The sequence below is a fragment of the Octopus sinensis genome, linkage group LG4 (genome assembly GCF_006345805.1).
Source record: "Octopus sinensis linkage group LG4, ASM634580v1, whole genome shotgun sequence".
In the NCBI taxonomy this organism is placed as follows: Eukaryota; Metazoa; Mollusca; class Cephalopoda; order Octopoda; family Octopodidae; genus Octopus; species Octopus sinensis.
In genome coordinates, this window is record NC_043000.1 from 11,002,141 (window position 1) to 11,025,244 (window position 23,104).

Sequence of the window (23,104 nt, forward strand, 5' to 3'; positions counted from 1 at the left end):
TTTGTTCCATTGTGTATCTAATTTTTGCTATCTAATAGTTGTTATCTAATAGTTGTATCTAATAGTTGTTAAATAAATATGTGAAACTTGAAAACATGTGACCAGCAGAATAATGCTGTGCATGATGTGATTACACTATAGATTATACTATCTCCATCAGCTTTTGTTATAGATCTTAATATCAGCAATCAATTCAAGGTGGCAAGCTGGCAGAATTGTGAGTATGCTGGGTGAAATGCTTAGTGGTATTTTGTCTGTCGCTACGTTGTGAGTTCAAATTCCACTGAGGTTGACTTTGCCTTTCATCCTTTCGGGGTCGATAAATTAAGTACCAGTTACGCACTGGAGTCGATGTAATCGACTTAATACCTATGTCTGTCCTTGTTTGTCCCCTCTGTGTTTAGCCCCTTGTGGGTAATAAAGAAATAGGTATTTTGTCTGTCGCTACGTTCTGGGTTCAAATTCCGCTGAGGTTGACTTTGCCTTTCATCCTTTCGGAGTCGATTATATAAGTACCAGTTACGCACTGGGGTTGATATAATCGACTTAATCCGTTTGTCCTTGTTTGTCTTCTCTGTGTTGCCCCTTGTGGGTCGTAAAGAAATAGAAATAGGTATTTTGTCTGAGTTCAAATTTCGCTGAGGTTGACTTTGCTTGTCATCCTTTCGGGGTTGATAAATTAAGTACCAGTTGCATATTGGGGTCAATCTAATCGACTAGCCCCCTCCCCCCAAAATTTCAGGCCCTGTGCCTAGAGTAGAAAAGAATTGTGAGCACACCAGGCAAAATGCTTAGCAACATTTCATATATTTATATGATGAGTTCAAATTCTGTTGAGGTCAACTTTGCCTTTCATCCTTTTAGAGTTGATAAAATGAGTACCACTTGAGCACTGGAGTCGATGTAATCAACTTATCCCCTACCCTAACATTGCTGGCCTTGTGCCAAAATTTGAAATCAGTATTATCAACAGTTAAGGCAGTGAGCTGGAAGAATCATTAGCACCTTGGGCAAAATGCTTAGCGGCATTCTGTCTACCTTTGTGTTCTGAGTTCAAATTCTGCTAAAGTTGATTTTGCCTTTCAGTCTTTTGGGGTTGATAAAATAAGTATCAGTTGAGCACTGGAGTTGGTATAATCAGCTTACTGCACCCCCCCCCCACTGAAATTGCAGGCCTTGTGCCAAAATTTGAAATCAATATTACCAACAGTTTGGTTGTTGGTCTCAGTGTCACCTATCATTTATGCTGCAGGTTAACTCGTTACCATATTTTTGTTAAGATACTCTGGCTTTGTTTCAATAATTTTTGAAAATAATGAAGAAATTAGTAAAATAGCTTTGTCAATATTAAGCTGTTATTTGGAACATAAATTAATATGAAAGGTTTATGGAAGGTTTTAATTTGCATGTTGTGCAGAATATACTGCCAGCATTGCCCAAACGACCTGAACATTAGCTTCAAGGCTCATCTAAGGCTGGGACCACGGGCCATACGTCCCCTGCCCAATTCAGGATCACAACATATAGGTACACTGTGATACAATTTCTTTTCCTCAACAGGCCCTGCCCTGTTTAACATTGTCCCAAAACTGATCAAAGAGGAAAAGGATCCCATCACCTTTAAATAGAGTCTGGACAAATTTCTTCTAGGAATACCAGGTAAGCCACCCATACCCGGATACAACTCACTCAACAAGAACTCACAACTTGAATGGACCATAATAACACAAAACTTGACATAAAAAGGATTTAGATAATCCTATCAGGTGGTGCTGTAGGCATAGGAGTGGCTGTGTACTAAGTAGCTTGCTTACGAACCACATGGTTCCGGGTTCAGTCCCACTGCGTGGCACCTTGGGCAAGTGTCTTCTACTATAGCCTCGGGCCGACCAAAGCCTTGTGAGTGGATTTGGTAGACAGAAACTGAAAGAAGCCTGTCATATATATGTATATATATATATAAGTATGTGTGTGTGTACGTATCTGTGTTTGTCCCCCCAACATCGCTTGACGACCGATGCTGGTGTGTTTATGTCACCGTCACTTAGCGGTTCGGCAAAAGAGATCCGATAGAATAAATACTAGGCTTAGAAAGAATAAGTGCTGGGGTCGATTTTCTCGACTAAAGACGGTGCTCCAGCATGGCCGCAGTCAAATGACTGAAACAAGTAAAATGAGTATTAAGTTAGACATGGCCTGGACCAATCTTTCGTCGAAACTTATCTAAGTTTTATATTTATATCAAAATGGTTAATTCATACAATTGAGTTATTTCTCATCTTTCATCTTTCAGCAACTTGTTGGCCATATTTTGAGCTTCTTGGATGCAGAAAAAAAAGAAACGAAAGGCAGATTTTTGGAAATTGGTTGTGGTTCTGGTAGTCTGAGTTTGGCCTTGCTGCATAAACTCACTCAGGTAACTAAGGAGCTTGTGATGGTGGTGGTGGTGGCTGTGGGTGTGTAGTATGTACATAATATATATAAGTGTATCTAATTCTGTTAGTATTTTTCAATCTAAAGATCTAAAAATCTTATAAAAACTTCACTCTTTCCACTATGTAATTGGTAAGTCAACTTCTTTTTCTACCTTATTTTTTCATTTGTTTAAAAATTTACCTGATGATGGCAAATTTTTGCAATGATGTAATCTAAGAATACATAATCTAAATGCTGCTGAAACAGCTGTTGTGAATTTTGAACTCCCCACACATATATATATGTAAGGGTAAAGACCCCCTTCGGTCATGAGTGACCATGGGTTTGCACCTAGAGAGTTACCCTCTGAGGCACAAGTCTGGGCAAGGTTGTTTTATGGAAGACCAGTAGTCGCCCATGCATACCGGCCTCCTCTCTCCACGCTGCCGATGTCATCCAAGGGAAAGGCAAGGGCCGATACAGCTTGGCACCTGTGACGTCGCAACTCATTTCTACAGCTGAGTGAACTGGAGCAACGTGAAATAAAGTGTCTTGCTCAAGAACACAACACGCAGCCCGGTCCGGGATTCGAGCTCACAACCTCACGATCGTAAGCTCGACACTCTAACCACTGAGCCATGCGCCTTCACCTTCACCTTCACCTTCGCCTTCAGCCATGCGCCTATATATATGTATATATATATGTATATATATATATATGTATATATATATATATATGTATATATATATATATATATATATATATATAAAATTTAAAATAGGATAAAATCCTTATAAGAATTTATCAAGTAGTCAGCGTGAAAAAAACTCATAAGGGAAAAATTATAATTCCCTTTAAATATATTTATTTATATTAAGGGCATGCACGCACGCACACGCGCACACACACACACACACACACACACACCAAAACTGTATTAGTTGTTATGCCTCTTCAGTGAACCCCTTGAGTCAATCCATCTTATCCTGTCCCTGCTGTAGTCATCAACATAACCTATCATACATAGATAAAAGAAACAACTGTACCATACATTAACTTCTATTCTGCCCCCCCCCCATCCCTTATACAGACTACCATAGTTTCAGTAGGTGCACTATTGTCAGTTGGTCACTAAATATCAGCAGAAACTGTATGTGATCAATTGGCCTGCAAAAAAAAAAAAAAAAAAAAAAAGAAAAAAGAAAATAAGCATCCTTAAAATAAAAAGAAAGAAGACATTGTTTAGTGTAGTCTGGGAAACACTATCTTTCGGATGTGTTTGATTAAGTTTGCTTTGGGGGATTAAACAACAAGGAAATAAGGCAATCCAAAATGATTAAATGCCTAAGTGTAACAATGTGGCCCAGAATCAAATCGACACTTGGTCTATCTGTCACTGCTGTTTAATATAGTACAGCTGTAGTATCTATGCAATTGTAATAGTGTTACTACTGCTTACTATAATAATATAGTACGACTGTTGCTGTAGTTGTTATAGTATTTTAACACTACTATTACTGTTATTTACTATAGTATTATAGTCTGTTTTCTACTATAATAATATAGTACTACTGTTACTGCTATTTGCTATGGTAGGGTAGAACCACAGTTACTGTTATTTATATAGTAGTATGTTTGTTCCTTCTTGAGCCATGCCTGGCTCATAAGGGCCAGTTTCCCAGTTTCATTGACATATAGGTTCCCCACCTGGACGGGATGCCGGTCCGTCACAGGTGAGCTGTTAGATGCAGGAGGAAAGTTGTGGCAAAAGAGTAAGCAGAAGTCCACTACATTCTGAGTTCAAATTCCACCGAGGTCGACTTTGCCTTTCATCCTTTCGGGGTTGATTAAATATGTACCAGTTATGCACTGGGGTCGATATGATCGACTTAATCCATTTGTCTGTCCTTGTTTGTTCCCTCTGTGTGTAGCTCCTTGTGAGCAGTAAAGAAATAAGAAGTTCGACATTACCTTCTGCTGGAGCAGCGTGGAGCTTAAGTGTTTTGCTCATAAACACACACATCACATGATCTGAGATTCGAACCCGCGATCCCTCAACCGCGAGTTTGCTGCTCTAACCACTAGGCCATGTGCCTCCACATATAGTAATATAAAGATACTTAAAAGGAGGGCACATGGCTCAGTGGTTTAGAACATTGGGCTCACAATCATGAGGTTGTGAGTTTGATTCCTGAACTGGGCTGCGTGTTGTGTTCTTGAGCAAAACACTTTATTTTGTGTTGCTCCAGTTCACTCAGCTGTAGAAATGAGTTACAACATCACTGGTGCCAAGCTGTATCAGCTTTTGCCTTTCCCTTGGATAATATTGGTGGCATGGAGAGGGGAGGCTGGTATGCATGGGCGACTGCTGGTCTTCCATTAACAACATTGCCTGGACTAATGCCTAGGAGGGTAACTTTCTAGGTGCAATCTCATGGTCATTCGTGATTGAAATGGGTCTTTACTCTTTTACTCTTTTACTTTCAGTCATTTGACTGTGGCCATGCTGGAGCATCGCCTTTAGTCGAGCAAATCGCCCCCAGGACTTATTCTTTGTAAGCCTAGTACTTATTCTATCAGTTTCTTTTTTACTGAACCGCTAAGTTACGGGGACGTAAACACACCACCATTGGTTGTCAAGCGATGTTGAGGGGACAAGCACAGACACACAAACATATACACATACACATACACGACGGGCTTCTTTCAGTTTCCGTCTACCAAATCCACTCACAAGGCTTTGGTCAGCCCGAGGCTATAGTAGAAGACACTTGCCCAAGGTGCCACGCAGTGGAACTGAACCCAGAACCATGTGGTTGATAAGCAAGCTACTTATCACACAGCCACTCATAGTCCTAGGCTAACTAAAGCCTTTTGTGTGAATTCGGTACATAGAATCTGAAAGAAGCCCATTGTATGTGTGTGTGTGTGTGTGTTGTGTGTGTGTGTGTGTGTGTGTGTGTGTGTGTGTGTGTGTGTGTGTGTCTCCTTGTCTTGATGTGTCATAGTTGTTAAATGAATGTGACCATCATACAAACATTGTAATTCATTTTTCAACCTATTATCAAAACGTGTCATAAAGAAAATATTGTCTTGCTTGGAAAACAAATGTGGCTCAATGAATTCTGTCTCACCTATGCAAGCATGGAAAAGTAGACATTATAACAATGATGATGATGACGATGATGAGTCTTCTAATGCTCTCTTTATTAAATATGTTAGCACTAATTTAACTTACGTGTTTCAGATGGTTGACATTTTGGAATTATTTATTCTGTAAATGGTGTTATTTACTTAACCAGTGTACAATCTCGAACAATTAATTAGTTATCTCTTATCATTACTTTGGCAAACACACTTAAGATTGTGCTTTGTGAGGAAGTCACAATAATCCTAAAACCTGTCTTGTCTTCTTTTATACTTCAGGGAGAAATAAAACTAATATTAGTCATCAATCATCATCATCATCGTTTAACATCCGCTTTCCATGCTAGTATGGGTTGGACGATTTTGACTGAGGGCTGGCGAACCAGATGGCTGCCCCAGGCTCCAATCTTGATCTGGCAGAGTTTCTACAGCTGGATGCCCTTCCTAACGCCAACCACTCTGAGAATGTAGTGGGTGCTCTTTATGTGCCACCGGCACGGGCGCCAGTTACTGGCAATGACCTCGCTCGAATCTTTTTTACACGTGCCACCGGCACAGGTGCCAGTGAAGCGACGTTGGTAATGATCACGCTCGAATGGTGCCTTTTACATGCCACGGGTACGGAAGCCAGTTGGCTGCTCTGGCAACGATCATGTTCGGATTTGCACCCTACTAACACATGCACAAGTGCCAGTAAGGCGACACTGGTAATGATCATACTCGAACAGTGCCCTTTTATGTGCCACTGGCACAGAAGCCAGTTAGTCGCTCTGTCAATGATCGCACTTGTATGGTGCTCTTTGCACCCCGCTGGCACGGATGCCAGTCATCGAATTGATTTTGGTTTTGATTGATTTTGATTTCACTTGCCTCAACAGGTACAATCTTGAACATTTAATTAGTTTTCTCTTAGCATTACTTTGGCAAATACACTTAAGATTGTGCTTCATGAGGAAGTCACAATAATCCTAAAACCTGTCTAGTCTTCTTTTATACTCCAGGGAGAAATAAAACTAATATTAGTCATCATTGACCTGCATTATTTTTTTCCTTGCAACATAATTATTTTCAGTTAAAAAATATGTCACAAACATATTTTAACTTACCTAAAGTTTGTGTTTATTCATAATCTCTATTTGGCACTGATACTGCTATATGTCTCGTAGAAGCGTCATCCAACCAAAGTACAAATATATGGGAAACTACCACCTGTATCATCTCTTGTGAAAGGTAGAAGAGTCCAGTTTGCTGGACATTGTTGTAGAGCTGAAAACGAGGTCATTTCTACTCTTCTCCTCTGGAAGCCATCTGCTCGCAATACCAGAGGGCGCACACTCTCCTACTCTGATATAATCTTCAGGCATACAGGCATCCAGCAGCAGGACCTCCGTAATGCTATGATGGACCATGAAGTCTGGCGTAACATAGTAAATTCCATTGTCTCGACCACGGTCAAACAATGATGATGATGATACTATATGTATCCTGACCAGGTGGTTAAGTAGCACAACTCAGTCACTGATGTTGACTGTTTTTCTTTTTTTAAGGGAAAGCCACAGATTTGTATCTGTCCAGGGTTATTTTCCTTCGGTATTTCCCATGGAGAAAGGCTAAAGAGCTAGGAATGGCTGTCTAGGAATCTGATAGAGCAAGCCCTGGGCAAATACAGTGTTTTTACACATTTTATTACCATATGAAAGAATTATTTCTCCATGGTAACTGCAGTGAATTTACCTTTAGCAGTCGAAATATGTCGCAAACATGTTTTAACTAACCTAAAGGTTGTTTATTTCTAATCACTGCTTGGCACTGATGTTGCTATATTCTTCTACTTGTTTCAGTCATTTGACTGTGGCCATGCTACAGCACCACCTTGAAGGGTTTTTAGTCAAATGAATTGACCCCAATACTTATTTCTTTTTTAAAGCCTGGTACTTATTCTATCCATCCCTTTTTGCTGAATTGCTAAGTTACTGGGATGTAAACACACCAGCACTGGTTGTCAAGTGGTGATGGGGCGGGGGCGGGGGGCAAACACAGACACAAAGACACGCGCACACACACACACACACACATGTATATATATATACAACAAGCTTGTTTCAATTTCCATCTACCAAATCCACTCGCAAGGCTTTAGTAGGCTTGAGGCTATAGTAGAAGACATTCACCTAAGGTGCCATGCAGTGGGACTGAACCCAGAACCATGTGGTTGGGAAGCAAACTTCTTACCATACGACCATGTCTGTGCCGATTATCTGTTAACATTAATTTAACTATTATTTCTAGTGGCCAAAATGTGGTTCCCCCAAAGGATATCAGGAGTAATGTTACTAGACGGGGTGTGTATCTTGGAGATCAGGATGTCTCTCCAGGTCAAGCCACTGCCTCTCTGTATTAAGGAGCCACAGCTCTGTTACTATAGATATGCAATCAGAATGTTGCGGGAAAGAAACGCAAAACAGATTCTTCAAACTCAGCCAACTGGTAGATCAAAAACGAGATGGTTGGATATGATATCCATAGTCTAAGTTGGTCACATTTAAGAATCCAGCTGAAAAAGTGTAATGGTGGTTGCTTCTGATTGGACCCTGTAGAGGAGGTACCTGAAGACTCTACCCCAAAACTTTCACAAGAATAGTGGCTGGGTGGGTTGGCAGATGATGGAGGAAAAAGGGGACGAAAAGGAGGAGTGTTGTGAGTGGATTTGGTAGACAGAAACGGAAAGAAGCCCATAGTATATGTATATGTGTGTGAGTGTCTTTGTATCTGTTTGTTCCACTATCATTGCTTGACAACCGGTGTTGGTGTGTTTACATCCCTGTAACATAGCAGTTCGGCAGAGAGACTGATAGAATGAGTACTAGGCTTAAAAGTAAGTCCTGGGGTCGAATTGTTTGACTAAAACACTTCAAGGCAGTGCTGCAGCATGGCCGTAGTCAAATGACGGAAAACTAATGAAAGAGTAAAATAAACATTGTGTTTGACAAAATAAAATCTGAATGCTCAAGGGTTTAAAACTCATTTTTACTTCAATCATAAAAGATAGATAGTAAAACGAGAAAATGAAAGAAGACTGATCAAGCTGTAAAGAAGAATTCTGACTGAGCCAGGGCTAACCTTTGATATGTGTGGATGTAGAGCAATAAAACAATGAAGCCAATGTCTTTATAATGAAAAAAAATCTTTCTCGACCAGTGGGACTTGCCTGGTTTTGTTTATTCTGTTTCCAGTGGAATTGCGTGGCTACAGATATATCAAAAGAATCTCGCTATCTGACCCACGAAAATGCCCATCGATGCAAACTTGCAGATCGAATCCAAATTATAGAGCATGACATCAACAAAGGTAAACATCTTGTTTCTCAGTTTACTACTTATTACTAGTGCGACTAATAATATGCTAATGACAGTAGTAGTAGTTGTGGTGGTGGTGGTAACTTTGATTGATTGATTGATTGATTGATTGATTGATTGAATCTTCTTCTGTTCTCCTCTTCTTTGTCATCGTCATCCTCCTCATCCTCTTCTTCCTCCTTGTCTGCTTCGTTGTCTTCTTCCTTGTCCTCTTTGTCCTCCTCTGCTTTGTCCTTTTCTTCTTCCTCTTTGTCCTCTTCCTTCTCCTCTTTGCCCTCTTCCTTCTCTTTGTCCTCTTCCTTCTCTTTATCCTCTTCCTTCTCCTCTTTGCCCTCTTCCTTCTCTTTGTCCTCTTCCTTCTCTTTATCCTCTTCCTCCTCCTCTTTGCCCTCTTCCTTCTCTTTGCCCTCTTCCTTCTCCTCTTTGTCCTCTTCCTTTTCCTCTTTATCCTCTTCCTCCTTCTCTACTTCTTCCTCCTCCTTCCCTTATCCCTCCTCCTCTGCTTCTGCCTCTGTCTCCACCATTCCCTCTTCTTCCTCTCTCTTTCTCCTCTCCTCTTCTCCCATCCTAACCGTCTCCCCTCATCATCTCCCCTCCTCCTTACCCTCTCCCCTTTCCTTCCTCCTCATCTCTTCCTCTTTTCCATTTCTCATCTCCCTTCGTCCTTGTCCTCATCTCCCCTCTTCCTCCTCTTCTCCCCTCCTCCTTGTCCTCTGCTTCCCCTCCTCTACTCCCCTCCCTCTCTTTTTATTTTGACAGAAGCTAAAACAGTTACAGCATGGAAGACAGAAAATCACATGTTAACCATCCAAAAACACACACAGACACTGTTAACTTCACTTAAACTATCAATTATTTGGTGTCAAAACTTGTCACACCTATCTGCATGCAACCTGGTCACTGATACAGTTCTACCTTTACCAAAAGCTGATAGTGGATGTCATCTCTGTCTTAAATTTTATCCTACTAGAATTTCTGATATTTTTTATTTTTTTAGCTAAAGACAACAGGTTCAAATTCAGGATTTCTAATTCATTTACTTCTGTGTCTAACTTTCATTACTAAAGGGAGCTTTTCTGGGATGTAGTGGTGGTTGAGGGGGGTTGTTTGACTTGCTAAAAATAGTATCCAATCCAATTATCCTTCTAATCACGTTTTATTGTCTTAACTAAGAAAGGTCATATTAAATAATGTAGACTGTATTGACTGTGATAAACTACCTTGTTTCAGTTATTTGACTGTGGCCATGCTGGAGCACTGCCTTTAGTTGAGCTATCGACCCCAGTACTTATTCTTTGTAAGCCTAGTACTTATTCTATCAGTCTGTTTTGCCGAACCGCTAAGTTATGGGGACGTAAACACACCAGCATCGGTTGTCAAACGATGTTGGAGGGACAAACACACACACACACACACACACACACACACACACACACACACACACACACACACACACACACACACACACACACACACACACACACACACACACACACACACACACACACACACACATATATACATACATACATACACGCGATGGGCTTCCTTCAGTTTCCGTCTACCAAATCCACTCACAAGGCTATGGTCAGCCCGAGGCTATAGTAGAAGACACTTGCCCAAGGTGCCATGCAGTGGAAATGAACCTGGAACCATGTGGTTGGTAAGCAAGCTACTTACCACACAGCCACTCCTGCGCCTATATATATATATATATATATATATATATATATATATAAATATATAAATATATAAAAAAAACCAGATGGTCAAAACTGGACTGCCTTTGATCATAACTCTGCTCAATAAGGGATAATCTGAGGCTGAAGAACAACAAGAATATAGGGAAGGATTGGTCCTGAAAGAGCGGCATTTATAGGTAAAGATTTAGGTGCGTTGAAAGAAAGTTTTATAATCAAAATCATAAACACTTGGACGTTAAAATGGCTGAAGTAACGATATTTAATTGTCTATACTTATTCTAGTTTCATTTAGTGGCCTGCTGCAGTACCGTTTTCGAATGTTTTACTTTAACATTTACTTCAGTAGATCGCCTCGTATTTATTTATTTATATATATTCTAGCAGTATCGCCTGGCGTTGCTCGGGTTTGTAAGGGAAATAACTATATAAGCATTTTTAGAGAGTTACTTCCCTTATAAATTCGGGCTTTCTTAGCCATTTTTGTTTTGGTGTCTTCAAGCCATGAAGTCGTTGTTCTAAAAGAACGCTGGTTTCCTTCACAACGCATTACGACGTTGATTTCTTTACACTCCCTTCCCCACAGCTTCACGAGGGAGGGAAGGGGGAGAAGCAAACAGGTGCAGCTGTGGGCGTGGACGCCAACTCCGCCGCCATCGACATACGATGCATTTTATGCATTAAAATGGAATAAAAAATGATGTTAAATTATTTTTAAAATCGTAGACTCATCGTTGACGCGCGCTAATAGTCAGACGGGCTCGATATGAATCACGACTATAAGATACCCGAATTTGGTTAAACTGCACCGCAAAATGTGGGAGGAGTTAGGAATCTAAATCGAAGGGGACAGACACTCACACAACTAGAGTTTTATATATATAGATTTATATATTTATTTATAGTCACGCCAAAAGACGGAAGTCATTACTTGTTAGGGGAAGCAACTGGGGCGATAAGGGGAGGCAACTTAGACATAACTGTCGCAAGATATTTTTGATGCGTTGATTTGACCACACACTCTGTGACTGCCTGCATGCCTGTCTGTCTCACTTGCGCGCGCGCACACACACACACACACACACACACACACGCTTTCTCTCTCTTGCTCTCTCTCTCTCTCATGCTCTCTCTCTCTCTCATGCTCTCTCTTGCTCTCACTCTCTCATGCTCTCTCTCTCTCATGCTCTCTCATGTCTCTCTCTCTCTCTCTCTCATGCTCTCTCTCTCTCTCTCATCTCTCTCTCTCTCTCTCTCTCATGCTCTCTCTCTCTCATCTCTCTCTCTCTCTCTCTCTCACACACACACGCACATACATACATACATGTGATAAGCTTTCCACAATTTCTATCTGACTTTTTTGCTAATTTTTGGAGGGACAGAACCCACAACTTTTGCAAACCATATCGGCCTAGTTTCGATCGCCCTGTGCGGCTCTTTGGGCAATTTTTGAAAGTGTCTTAGCATCGCGCACCTTTGTTAGATTCTCACCAACTGACCCTTTTGTCACCAAATTTCTCTTGAAATACGCTGCCTTTGTTTCAATTCATTTTGTGTGGATGGATGGATTGAGGAAAGCTTTGGTGGTTAGAGGGCTTCTTTCAGTTTCCACCTACCAAATCCACTCACAAGGCTTTGGTCGGACCGAGGCTATAGGAAAAGACACTTGCCCAAGGTGCCATGCAGTGGGACTTAACCCAGAACCATGTGGTTGGTAAGCAAGCTACTTACCACACAGCCACTCCTACTGAGCATGAACTTTTTAATTTTCGTTGCTTACTTTCGTTACTTGACTTACTATTGTTTTCTGTCTCCTTGTTTACTTTTACAAGTTTTACTGCACAGGAACATTGTATACAAAAAGTTTATTATTATTATTATTATTATTATTACGACAGTGAGCAAGCAGAATCGTTATGCACCGGACGAAATATGTAGCAGTATTTCGCCTGTCACTACGTTCTGAGTTAAAATTCTGCTGAATCAACTTTGCCTTTCATCTTTTCAGGGTTGATAAATTAAGTACCAGTTGAGTACTGGGGTCAATGTAATTGACTGCCTCTTCTCCCCAAATTTCAGGCCTTGTGCCTATAGAAGAAAGGATTATTATTATTATTACTACTAAGGCAGTGAGCTGGCAGAATCGTTTGCATGCTGGACGACATGCTTAGCAGTAATTCGCCTGTCATTACGTTCTGAGTTAAAATTCTGCCAAGGTTGACTTTACCTTTCATCCTTTTGGGGTCGATAAAATAAGTACCAGGTGAGCACTGGGGTCGATGTAATCAACTCATCCCCTCCCCCAAAACTGCTGCCCTTGTGGCAAAATTTGAAACCATTATTATTATTATTATTAAATTAAGTACCAGTTACGCACTGAGGTAGATATAATCGACTTAATCCGTTTGTCTGTCCTTGTTTGTCCTCTCTGTGTTTAGCCCCCTGTGGGCAATAAAGAAATAAATTATTATTATTATTTGCTTCCACTTATACCCAAACGTAATTTAGCAGTTTTATAGACAGAGATCGATCAAATTAATACCGGACAGAAATAAATATTCGGGTAGATATGACCGGCTAAAAACGTTTGAAGGTTGTGCTCCAGCATGGCCGCAGTGCAATGCAAACTAGTAGAAGAATACAAGAATAAGCAATGTTTTGTTCCAGTTTTCCCAATCTTGTATTTCCCCATTGTTTTGTTATGCAGGCGCAGAGAGATTGAAGGAGTTCTCTCCCTTCGACTTCCTTGTCAGTAACCCACCTTATATCAACGATAAAGATATGAAAACTCTTTTACCAGAAGTGAAATTGTAAGTTGACTGATTAGTATTTTCTTCCTTAAATGTTTTTGTATTATTATTATTATTATTATTATTTTTTTTTTTTTTTGCGCCCTTTTAAAGCCTAGCCAGGCTCATGGGCCTGGTTTCCCGGTTTAAATGGCGTATGTGTTCCCCAGCTGGACGGGAAGGCAGTCCATCGCAGCGTTACTCATTTTTGCCAGCCGAGTGAACTGGAGCAACGTGGTGGGACAGAATTCTACACTAGTAACTGCGTTGATTTTCTAGTTGATCTGAGAGTTTATCTCACATATCATTGATGTACGAGACAGAATCTCTGAAGAGAATGTCCTTAGGCATGGGTGGTCACAGTTGGATTCCATTCATCCCTTGATTGTACCCTTCCTCTTCCTCACAGCAGAGAAATATCTGAAAAGGCTTTCCAGACTGCCTCATGTTACCGGCAGACAAAATAGAAGAAGCAGAAGAACATATGAATAAATTAGCTGTGTGGTAAGTAGCTTGCTTATGAACCACATGGTTCCAGGTTCAGTCCCACTGTGTGGCATCTTGGGCAAGTGTCTTCTACTATAGCCTCGGGCCGACCAAAGCCTTGTGAGTGGATTTGGTAGACGGAAACTGAAAGAAGCCCGTCGTGTATATGTATGTGTATATAAATATATATATGTATGTCTGTGTCTGTCCCCCCAACATCGCTTGACAACTGATGCAGGTGTGTTTACATCCCCATAACTTTGTGGTTCGGCAAAAGAGACCGATAGAATAAGTACTAGGCTTCCAAAGAATAAGTCCTGGGGTCTATTTACTCGAATAAAGGCGGTGATCCAGCATGGCCACAGTCAAATGACTGAAATGAGTAAAAGAATACATAACAATTTGAGGGTGCATGGCTCAGTGGTTAGAGTGTCAGGCTCACAATCATGGAGTAGTGAGTTCGATTTCTGGACTGGGTTGCGTGTTGTGTTCTTGGGCAAGCTGCTTTATTTCACGTTGCTCCAGTTCACTCAGCCGTAGAAATGAGTCGTGATGTCACTGGTGCCAAGCCGTATTGGCCTTTGCTTTCCCTTTGGGTAACATTGTTGGCATGGAGAAGGGAGGTTGGTATGCATGGGTAACTGCTGGTTTTCTATAAACAACCTTTCCCAGACTTATGTCTTAGAAGGGAACTTTCTAGGTGCAATCCCATGGTCATTCATGTCCGAAGGGGGTCTTTACTCTTTATAACAATCAATTGAAGGAATTGTGTTTTGTTCTCTCACTGGCATCAGCTACCTTGAGGAAAACATCAGAGGAAACCAGCTACTTAGATGGCTTGATTGGTTTTTAGCCCCTACATCCAGTTCTGATGATTGAGCAGCACATCAGAGGTGATTAGGATATCCTCCAGACTTTCCTCTGTGCTTTGATCTGACTGGTGCAAATTTAGAGAAATAGATAATAGGGATAATGTATTGAATCATATGAGAGAGAGAGAGAGAGAGAGGAGAGAGAGAGAGAGAGAGAGAAAGGTGGGGGGATAGTTGTCAAAATCTACCTCAAGTCGCTTCTCACTGTCTGAAAAAAAATATGCTTAGAAATAAGAAAAATTAAAATTAAAATTAAAAATACATTGGATAATTTAATCCTAGGTACACTATTTCTACAAATAGGCAACAATAGAAGCAAAAAGGAAACAAAGAAACATGTAGGAGTTTCATGTCTGCAACATGTTTGATCAAAGGAGTTTCATGTAGGAATATGTTTGATCAAAGTATTACTAGATCAGTATTGACACCAGCAACATTAATATATGATGAAGAGAGTCATTATCATCATCATTTAGCACTCCTGTTCCATGCTGATATGGGTTGGATGATTTGATAGGGTTTGATGTGTCCAAAGACTGCATCAAGCTCCAATGTCTGCTTTAGCATGGCTTTTGTGGCTTGGATGCCCTTCCTAATGCCTACCACTTTACAGCATGAACTGGGTGCTTTTTGTTTTGTGCCACCTGTACTAACGAGGTTGTCATGCAGTTTGCAGGACTACAAACCCTGGAGTTGGCAGGTGTGTGTGAATTCGTGCTATGAGACACGGAAATTATTATGAGGGAAGGGAACAGAGCTGCTTCCCGCAGAGAGATCTGCATGGCTGATCACGTTTAGTATGGGAAAAGTGGAGTGGAAAGAAAAAGAAAAATTGTTATCAGTAGGAGCTGCAAGATGTAGATAATGGCAATAAAGTTTCAATAAAACTTTGTCTAACCTATGCAAGCATGGAAAAGTGGATGTTAAAATGATGATGAAGTACTTCTAGGGTTCTGTGGTCAATGTTGGCCATTCATCTACACAAGTCGTCTTGCAGGTCTGAAACAAGTAAAAGGTAAGAGATATATACATCATCATCATCGTTTAACGTCTGCTTTCCATGCTAGCATGGGTTGGACGATTTGACTGAGGGCTGGCGAACCAGATGGCTGCACCATGCTCCAATCTGATCTGAGAGAGTTTCTACTGCTGGATGCCCTTCCAAACGCCAACCACTCCGAGAGTGTAGTGGGTGCTTTTACGTGCCACCAGCACTGGCAACAACCTTGCTCAGGCGGTACTGGCAACAACCTCGCTCGAATCTTTTACACATGCCACCGGCACAGGTGCCAGTAAGGCGATGCTGGTAACGATCACGCTTGAATGGTGTCTTTTACATGCCACTGGCACGGAAGCCAGATAGCCGCTCTGGCAACAATCACGCTCAGATGGTGCTCTTAACACCCTACTAGCATGGGGCTCGAGTGCCAGTTGATATTATGAAGTTCATGAAATGCAGAAATAAACATACAAGACTCCTTGATATCATTAATTCTACAAAGAGTGCAGATATGTTCTTTTCTTTCTAATTGCACAATTATTTCCTTTTGTCAGTTACGAAGACCAACGAGCTCTACGTGGAGGAAAGGATGGATTGGATCTCATTAAAGCTGTTTTAAAGACAGCATGCCATCTGGTGTCTCCTTCAGGGTCAGTATCATCTCTCTTCTTTTATCTTTTACCTGTTTCAGTCATTGGATTGCGATCATGCTGGAGCAAGTGACATCTTCTATAGTCTCAGACTGACCAATACTTTTGTGAGTGAATTTGGTAGATGGAAACATGATGGGCTTCCACACAGTTTCCATCTACCAAATTCACTTGCAAAGCATTGGTTAGTATTATCTCTCTTCTTTTATCTTTTACTTGTTTCAGTCATTGGATTGCGATCATGCTGGAGCAAGTGACATCTTCTATTGTCTTAGACTGACCAGTACTTTTGTGAGTGAATTTGGTAGATGGAAACATGATGGGCTTCCACACAGTTTCCATCTACCAAATTCACTTGCAAAGCATTGGTTAGTATCATCTCTCTTCTTTTATCTTTTACTTGTTTCAGTCATAGGATTGCGATCATGCTGGAGCAAGTGACATCTTCTATTGTCTTAGACTGACCAGTACTTTTGTGAGTGAATTTGGTAGATGGAAACATGATGGGCTTCCACACAGTTTCCATCTACCAAATTCACTTGCAAGCATTGGTTAGTATCATCTCTCTTCTTTTATCTTTTACTTGTTTCAGTCATTGGATTGCGATCATGCTGGAGCAAGTGACATCTTCTATTGTCTTAGACTGACCAGTACTTTTGTGAGTGAATTTGGTAGATGGAAACATGATGGGCTTCCACACAGTTTCCATCTACCAAATTCACTTGCAAAGCATTGGTTAGTATCATCTCTCTTCTTTTATCTTTTACTTGTTTCAGTCATAGGATTGCGATCATGCTGGAGCAAGTGACATCTTCTATTGTCTTAGACTGACCAGTACTTTTGTGAGTGAATTTGGTAGATGGAAACATGATGGGCTTCCACACAGTTTCCATCTACCAAATTCACTTGCAAAGCATTGGTTAGTATTATCTCTCTTCTTTTATCTTTTACTTGTTTCAGTCATTGGATTGCGATCATGCTGGAGCAAGTGACATCTTCTATTGTCTTAGACTGACCAGTACTTTTGTGAGTGAATTTGGTAGATGGAAACATGATGGGCTTCCACACAGTTTCCATCTACCAAATCACTTGCAAAGCATTGGTTATCCTAAGGCTATAGTAGGGTTAGTATCATCTCTCTTCTTTTATCTTTTACTTGTTTCAATCATTGGATTGCGATCATGCTGGAGCAAGTGACATCTTCTATAGTCTTAGACTGACCAGTACTTTTGTGAGTGAATTTGGTAGATGGAAACATGATGGGCTTCCACACAGTTTCCATCTACCAAATTCACTTGCAAAGCATTGGTTATCCTAAGGCTATAGTCGATGACACTTGTCCAAGGTGGTGCACAGTGGACTGAACCCAAAACCACATGGTTGCAAAGCAGGCTTCTTAAGCACGCAGCCATATATGCATCTGTTAGGTTAAAGTTTTTGTGATTGTTTTTGGAATTTTATCTTTTGTTTGTGAAATCTGTTGCAGATTGATATTTTGAGAATTCTCATGTTCTACAGATCCTTGTTTCTCTTCTTCTATGTCTATTTAATAAATATTCTTATTTCTTTATTGCCCACATAGAGGGGACAAACAAGGACAGACAAGGAGATTAAGTTGATTACATCGACCCCAGTGTGTAACTGGTATTTAATTTATCAACTCCAAAAGGATGAAAGGCAAAGTCGACCTCAGCGAAATTTGAACTCAGAACGTAACGGCAGACGAAATACTACTAAGTATTTTGCCCTGCGTGCTAACGTCTCTGCCAGCTCGCTGCCTTATATTAATAAATATTCTGTTAAGCAATGTTTTGCTTTTTTTTTTTGTATTCATTCATTAATAGTTCCTTTGACCCTATATGGAACATAGGGCACCAGCAAGAGATTGCCATCTGTTTTGATCTTTGGCAATAGATTGCAGTTGTCCCCAGGTGTTGTCCTCTCCCAGTTCCCCAGTTTCTGTGGATCTTATCCATGTTGTTTTTTATCTGCCCTACTTCTATCTCCCTTGGGTGTCCATTGGAGGGCTTAAAAAAAGAAAAACACGATTTTTTCGTGGCTGTTGCCAGTACCGCCTGACTGGCCCTCGTGCCGGCGGCACGTAAAAGCACCCACTACACTTTCGGAGTGGTTGGCATTAGGAAGAGCATCCAGCTGTAGAAACTCTGCCAGATCAAGATTGGAGCCTGGTGCAGCCATCTGGTTTGCCAGTCCTCAGTCAAATCATCCAACCCATGCTAGCATGGAAAGCGGACGTTAAACAATGATGATGATGATTTAACATTTACATTCCATACTGGCATCATTTGGATGGTTTGACAGGAACTGGTAAGCCAGAAGACTGCACCAAGCTCTACAATCTGCTTTGACATATTTGACGTATTTCTTTGACATATTTTTTTGACATATTTGACATATTTCTGTGACCAGATGTCCTTCCTAATGTCAACCCCTTTACAAGGTGTACTGGGTGATTCTTTATGTGGCACCAGCACCAGTGAGGTGACCAAGTAACTTGTGAGACAAGACCCCTCAACTGATGGGGAGAATAATATTGCAGTAAGTGGTTTTATGCAAGGTGATGACTGGTTAGGGGACAGTAAAATGTGTCTTGCAGTAGACATCAGGAAAAAAGGGGGAAAAACCTTGGTCTACACCACTTATCGGACACATAATCATTGAAAACAAAGCTGTACAATTTTGTACCTCATGCAGTTGAGTATAGAAGACAACCATGATTAACCAATTATTGCTAGAGCATTCTTTCAAGTGTTGTATTAGTTTGACCCTTTCGTTACCAACCCGGCCAAAACCGCCTCTGGCTCTGTAGTACAAATGTCTTGTTTTCAGAAGTTTTGAATTAAAATCTTCCGCCAAACCTTAGTCACAATTTATGTTCCTAACACTAGCTGAATGATAACTAAGTTATTTTACTAAATTCTTTGTTATAGTTAAAGTAATTGAAAGAAACACAGAGCATCTCAAAATAAATACAGTAACAAAAGGGTTAATGTTATTAAAAATCTTTTATTTTCAGATCAATTTGGCTTGAGGTTGACTGTAGCCACATATCAGAGCTATATAAGTGGGTTGTATCAGAGACAAAGCTCTGCTTACGGACTGTCAATATACTTCCTGACTCCTCTGGAAAGTTAGTAATTTTTCTATTTTCTTAATTGTTATTTTAACCCTATCGCATTCAGATTTCTTTGTCAAATGTATTGCTTTTTTATTCACATTCTTCTGACTTAATCACATATTGTCCTATAGCTTCAAGATTTCATTGGTGTATTTGTATATTTTTAGAATGACATTGTAGGGTAGGTGCAAGAGGCTGGATCTAGGCAGTTTAAATATATATTTCTTTACTACCCACAAGGGGCTAAACACAGAGGGAACAAACAAGGACAGACAAACGGATTAAGTCGATTACATCGATCCCAGTGCGTAACTGGTACTTAATTTATTGACCCCGAAAGGATGAAAGGCAAAGTCGACCTCGACGGAATTTGAACTCAGAACGTAACGGCAGACGAAATACGGCTACGCATTTCGCCCGGCATGCTAACGTTTCTGCCAGCTTGCCGCCTTTCATTTTAAATATAAAGGCAGTTTAAATATAAAACAGTCAGAATATTTGGGCTGGATATGGCTGGATTAAATGCTAAGGGGTTAAGGGTTAACTCTTTTGATACCAGCCTGCCTGAGACTATCTCTGGTCCTGTGATATAAATTTCTTGTTTTAAAGAAATCTGATTTTAAACTTTTCATTAAAATTTCATGTTAATTTACATTCCAAACACCAGCTTAATTATGAGAAAGTTATTTTACAAAATGTTTCATTATTTTCAAAATTAACTGATATAAAAGTAGTGTATTTCAACAGAAATATACTCTTTTACTCTTTTACTTGTTTTAGTCATTTGACTGTGGCCATGCTAGAGCACTGCCTTTAGTCGAGCAAATCGACCCCAGGACTTATTCTTTGTAAACCTAGTACTTATTCTATTGGTCTCTTTTGCTGAACTGCTAAGTTATGGGGGACGTAAACACACCAGCATTGGGTGTCAAGCGATGTTGGTGGGGACAAACACAGACACACACACACATGACAGGCTTCTTTCAGTTTCTGTCTACCAAATCCACTCACAATGCTTTGGTCAGCCCTTGGCTATAGTAGAAGACACTTGCCCAAGGTGCCATGCAGTGGGACTGAACCCGGAACCATGTGGTTGGCAAGCAAGCTACTTACCACACAGCCACTCCTAGCCCAGACTTCATCTTTTTAGATTCTTGTCTGATCTCTTATGAAATTTTAGAGGAAAGTAGAGCCTTTTCAGGAGCCTGAGTCATTGAAAGAAATGGCTGTAACAAAGATGGCTACTAATTTATTTGTTTAAGATTTTGTCCATCATTTACTGACCACTTATTTTAACCGATCCTTAATTATGATACAGTTTCAGATAATTTTTTACCTTGACACTTAAACTTATTACAACAGCTGTTATGAAATTTCTCTTGTAAATTATTTTTGATTTCTTTCAGAGACCGTTTCTTCCATTTTATGAGGACTGAAGATGATTCAGGACCAGCTTAAGCAAAACAACAGGTTTATTTCAAAACTTCCTTTATTTAATTGGCAAGACATTAAAGCATAATCAGTGATGAATATGAATTAGTAAATCAAAAATTCAGTTTTCTTCCAGCTTGTTCTCTAGGTTAGACTCTGCAACTAAATCAAATATAGCCTATTTTCATTTAACTTCATTATTTTATTATTATTATTTTTTTTTTTGAGGAAATGGTTTATATTCAAATAGATTTTCTACCTGAAGCAGAAGGACAACCTGTTTAATACTCGAGATGAGCTAAGGTATAAAGAGTTATGTACCTTGTCCAGTGTTACATCACAATAGCTTACATATAAGGTTTGGCCTCAACTATTATACTACAATACATAGTTAGTTAGTTAGTTAATTTTTGGCTCAAAAAGCAAAAAGCAAGGCCATGTAGGGGGACATGGAGTTATGTACAGGGTGGTGTTCATGTAAAGAGTTCAAGCCACTTGTGGTCAAGGGAGACTTTGAACCGAGCGGTCGTCAGCATCTTCACCATCTCGTCCGGCAGCTTATTCCACGGATCCGCAACCCGCAGCATGCTATAAATGATATATGATCAGTGTTGTGTGATGCGAAAATGGGCCTTTATCAAGAGTTTCTTACATCATCTGTTGTAATGTAATGTTATAATGACTATAAATAACTTTAGATAATACAAAGCTCTTCCATGTATTTCTCATTATTTTTTTAACATTTCCCATATTTTAATGTGTATAAGGAACCCCTAATTTTGGGGTTTTTTAATTTTTGAAAAATGGTTTTGTAAGGGATTATAATACTATCCATGTATAAGAAACTCCCATACTTCTTAAACCTAATTATTGACAAAAAAGGGTTCCTTAAAATACAGTATATATAAAGTATGTCTTGTATGTATCATTAGATGTGTGACAGCTACTGTCGAGTTTAGACCTCCATGTAGATAATCATCACTCTGTCTGCTTCCAGTATAAGGGTTTCAATGATTTGACTGCTGTATTTAGTAATATTACTGGTTATGATGTACTGAGCTAATGTCAGAGAAATTATGATAAACACATCATTATCATCATCGTTATACATCCATTTTCCTTGCTGTGATGGGTTGGATGGTTTGGCCGGGGTCTGGGAAGCCAGGAGGCTGCGCCAGGCTCCAGTCTGATCTGGCAGTGTTTCTACAGCTGGATGCCCTTCCTAACGCCAACCACTCCAAGAGTGTAGTGGGTGCTTTCTATGTGCCACCGGCACAGGGGCCAGACGAGGCTGGCAAATGGCCATGGTTTGTTGGTGCTTTTTACATGTCACTGACATGGACCTCAGTCAGGTGGCGCTGGCATCATCCACGTTTCAGCTGAATATACGTCATTGATTGGTTGAAATTACTGAAATATGACAACCTTAACAAAAAATAACTTCCAAAATACAGAATTTTTTCAACAACACCAAGAGTAAAAGATGTTTTATGTGACACATTCTACAAGTATACAAAGTTTGAAAGTGTTTAGTTAAAAAAAATTATTTTTTAAATCTGTCGGTCAAAAGGTAAAGTTCCATAAATGGTATAGATTTGTGTTTATTGGAATTTCTCAAATATATCTCTTTTCTTTTACTTGTTTCAGTCATTGGATTGGAGCCATGCTGGGGCACTGCTTTGAACGAATCAACCCCAGTACTTATTTTGTTGAAGCCTGGTACTTATTCTTTTAGTTTCTTCTGCTGAACCACCAAGTTACAGGAACATAAACAAACCAATACCAGCTGTCAAGTGGTGGTGGGAACAGACATAAATAGAAAGACACACACACAGAAATATGTACCTGTATATATATACAATGAACTTATTTTAGTTCCTGCTTACCAAATCCAATCACATGCCCTTGGTCAGCCCAGGGCTGTAGGAGAAGACATTTACTCAAAGTGCCACACAGTGGGACTGAACCTGTATCATGTGGTTGGGAAGCAAACTTCTTGCCACACAGCCATGCCTGCACCTATTTACACACATACACACACACGCATGCATGCTCACTGCTTGTATTTATTAGTATTTTTCAATAAAATATTTCAAAATGCTTTTTAGTTTGAGTTAT

The 23,104-nt window shown here is 40.1% G+C and overlaps 1 protein-coding gene across 2 annotated transcripts in view; it reads left to right on the forward strand.

The window, feature by feature from the left end:
* Positions 1-23,104, forward strand: part of LOC115210233 (MTRF1L release factor glutamine methyltransferase) — a 69,190-nt gene that overhangs the window by 43,746 nt on the left and 2,340 nt on the right. Inside the window, exons 5-10 of one of the 2 annotated variants that reach the window (XM_036501758.1) lie at positions 2,294-2,416; positions 8,797-8,911; positions 13,327-13,429; positions 16,321-16,416; positions 19,454-19,567; positions 20,962-21,025. In XM_036501758.1, the coding sequence (XP_036357651.1) occupies positions 2,294-2,416; positions 8,797-8,911; positions 13,327-13,429; positions 16,321-16,416; positions 19,454-19,567; positions 20,962-21,013 (603 nt within the window). In that variant the 3' untranslated portion in view covers positions 21,014-21,025. Of the gene's footprint in view, positions 1-2,293; positions 2,417-8,796; positions 8,912-13,326; positions 13,430-16,320; positions 16,417-19,453; positions 19,568-20,961; positions 21,042-23,104 lie in introns of those variants that run through there. The other variant, XM_029778707.2, reaches the window with a different exon arrangement.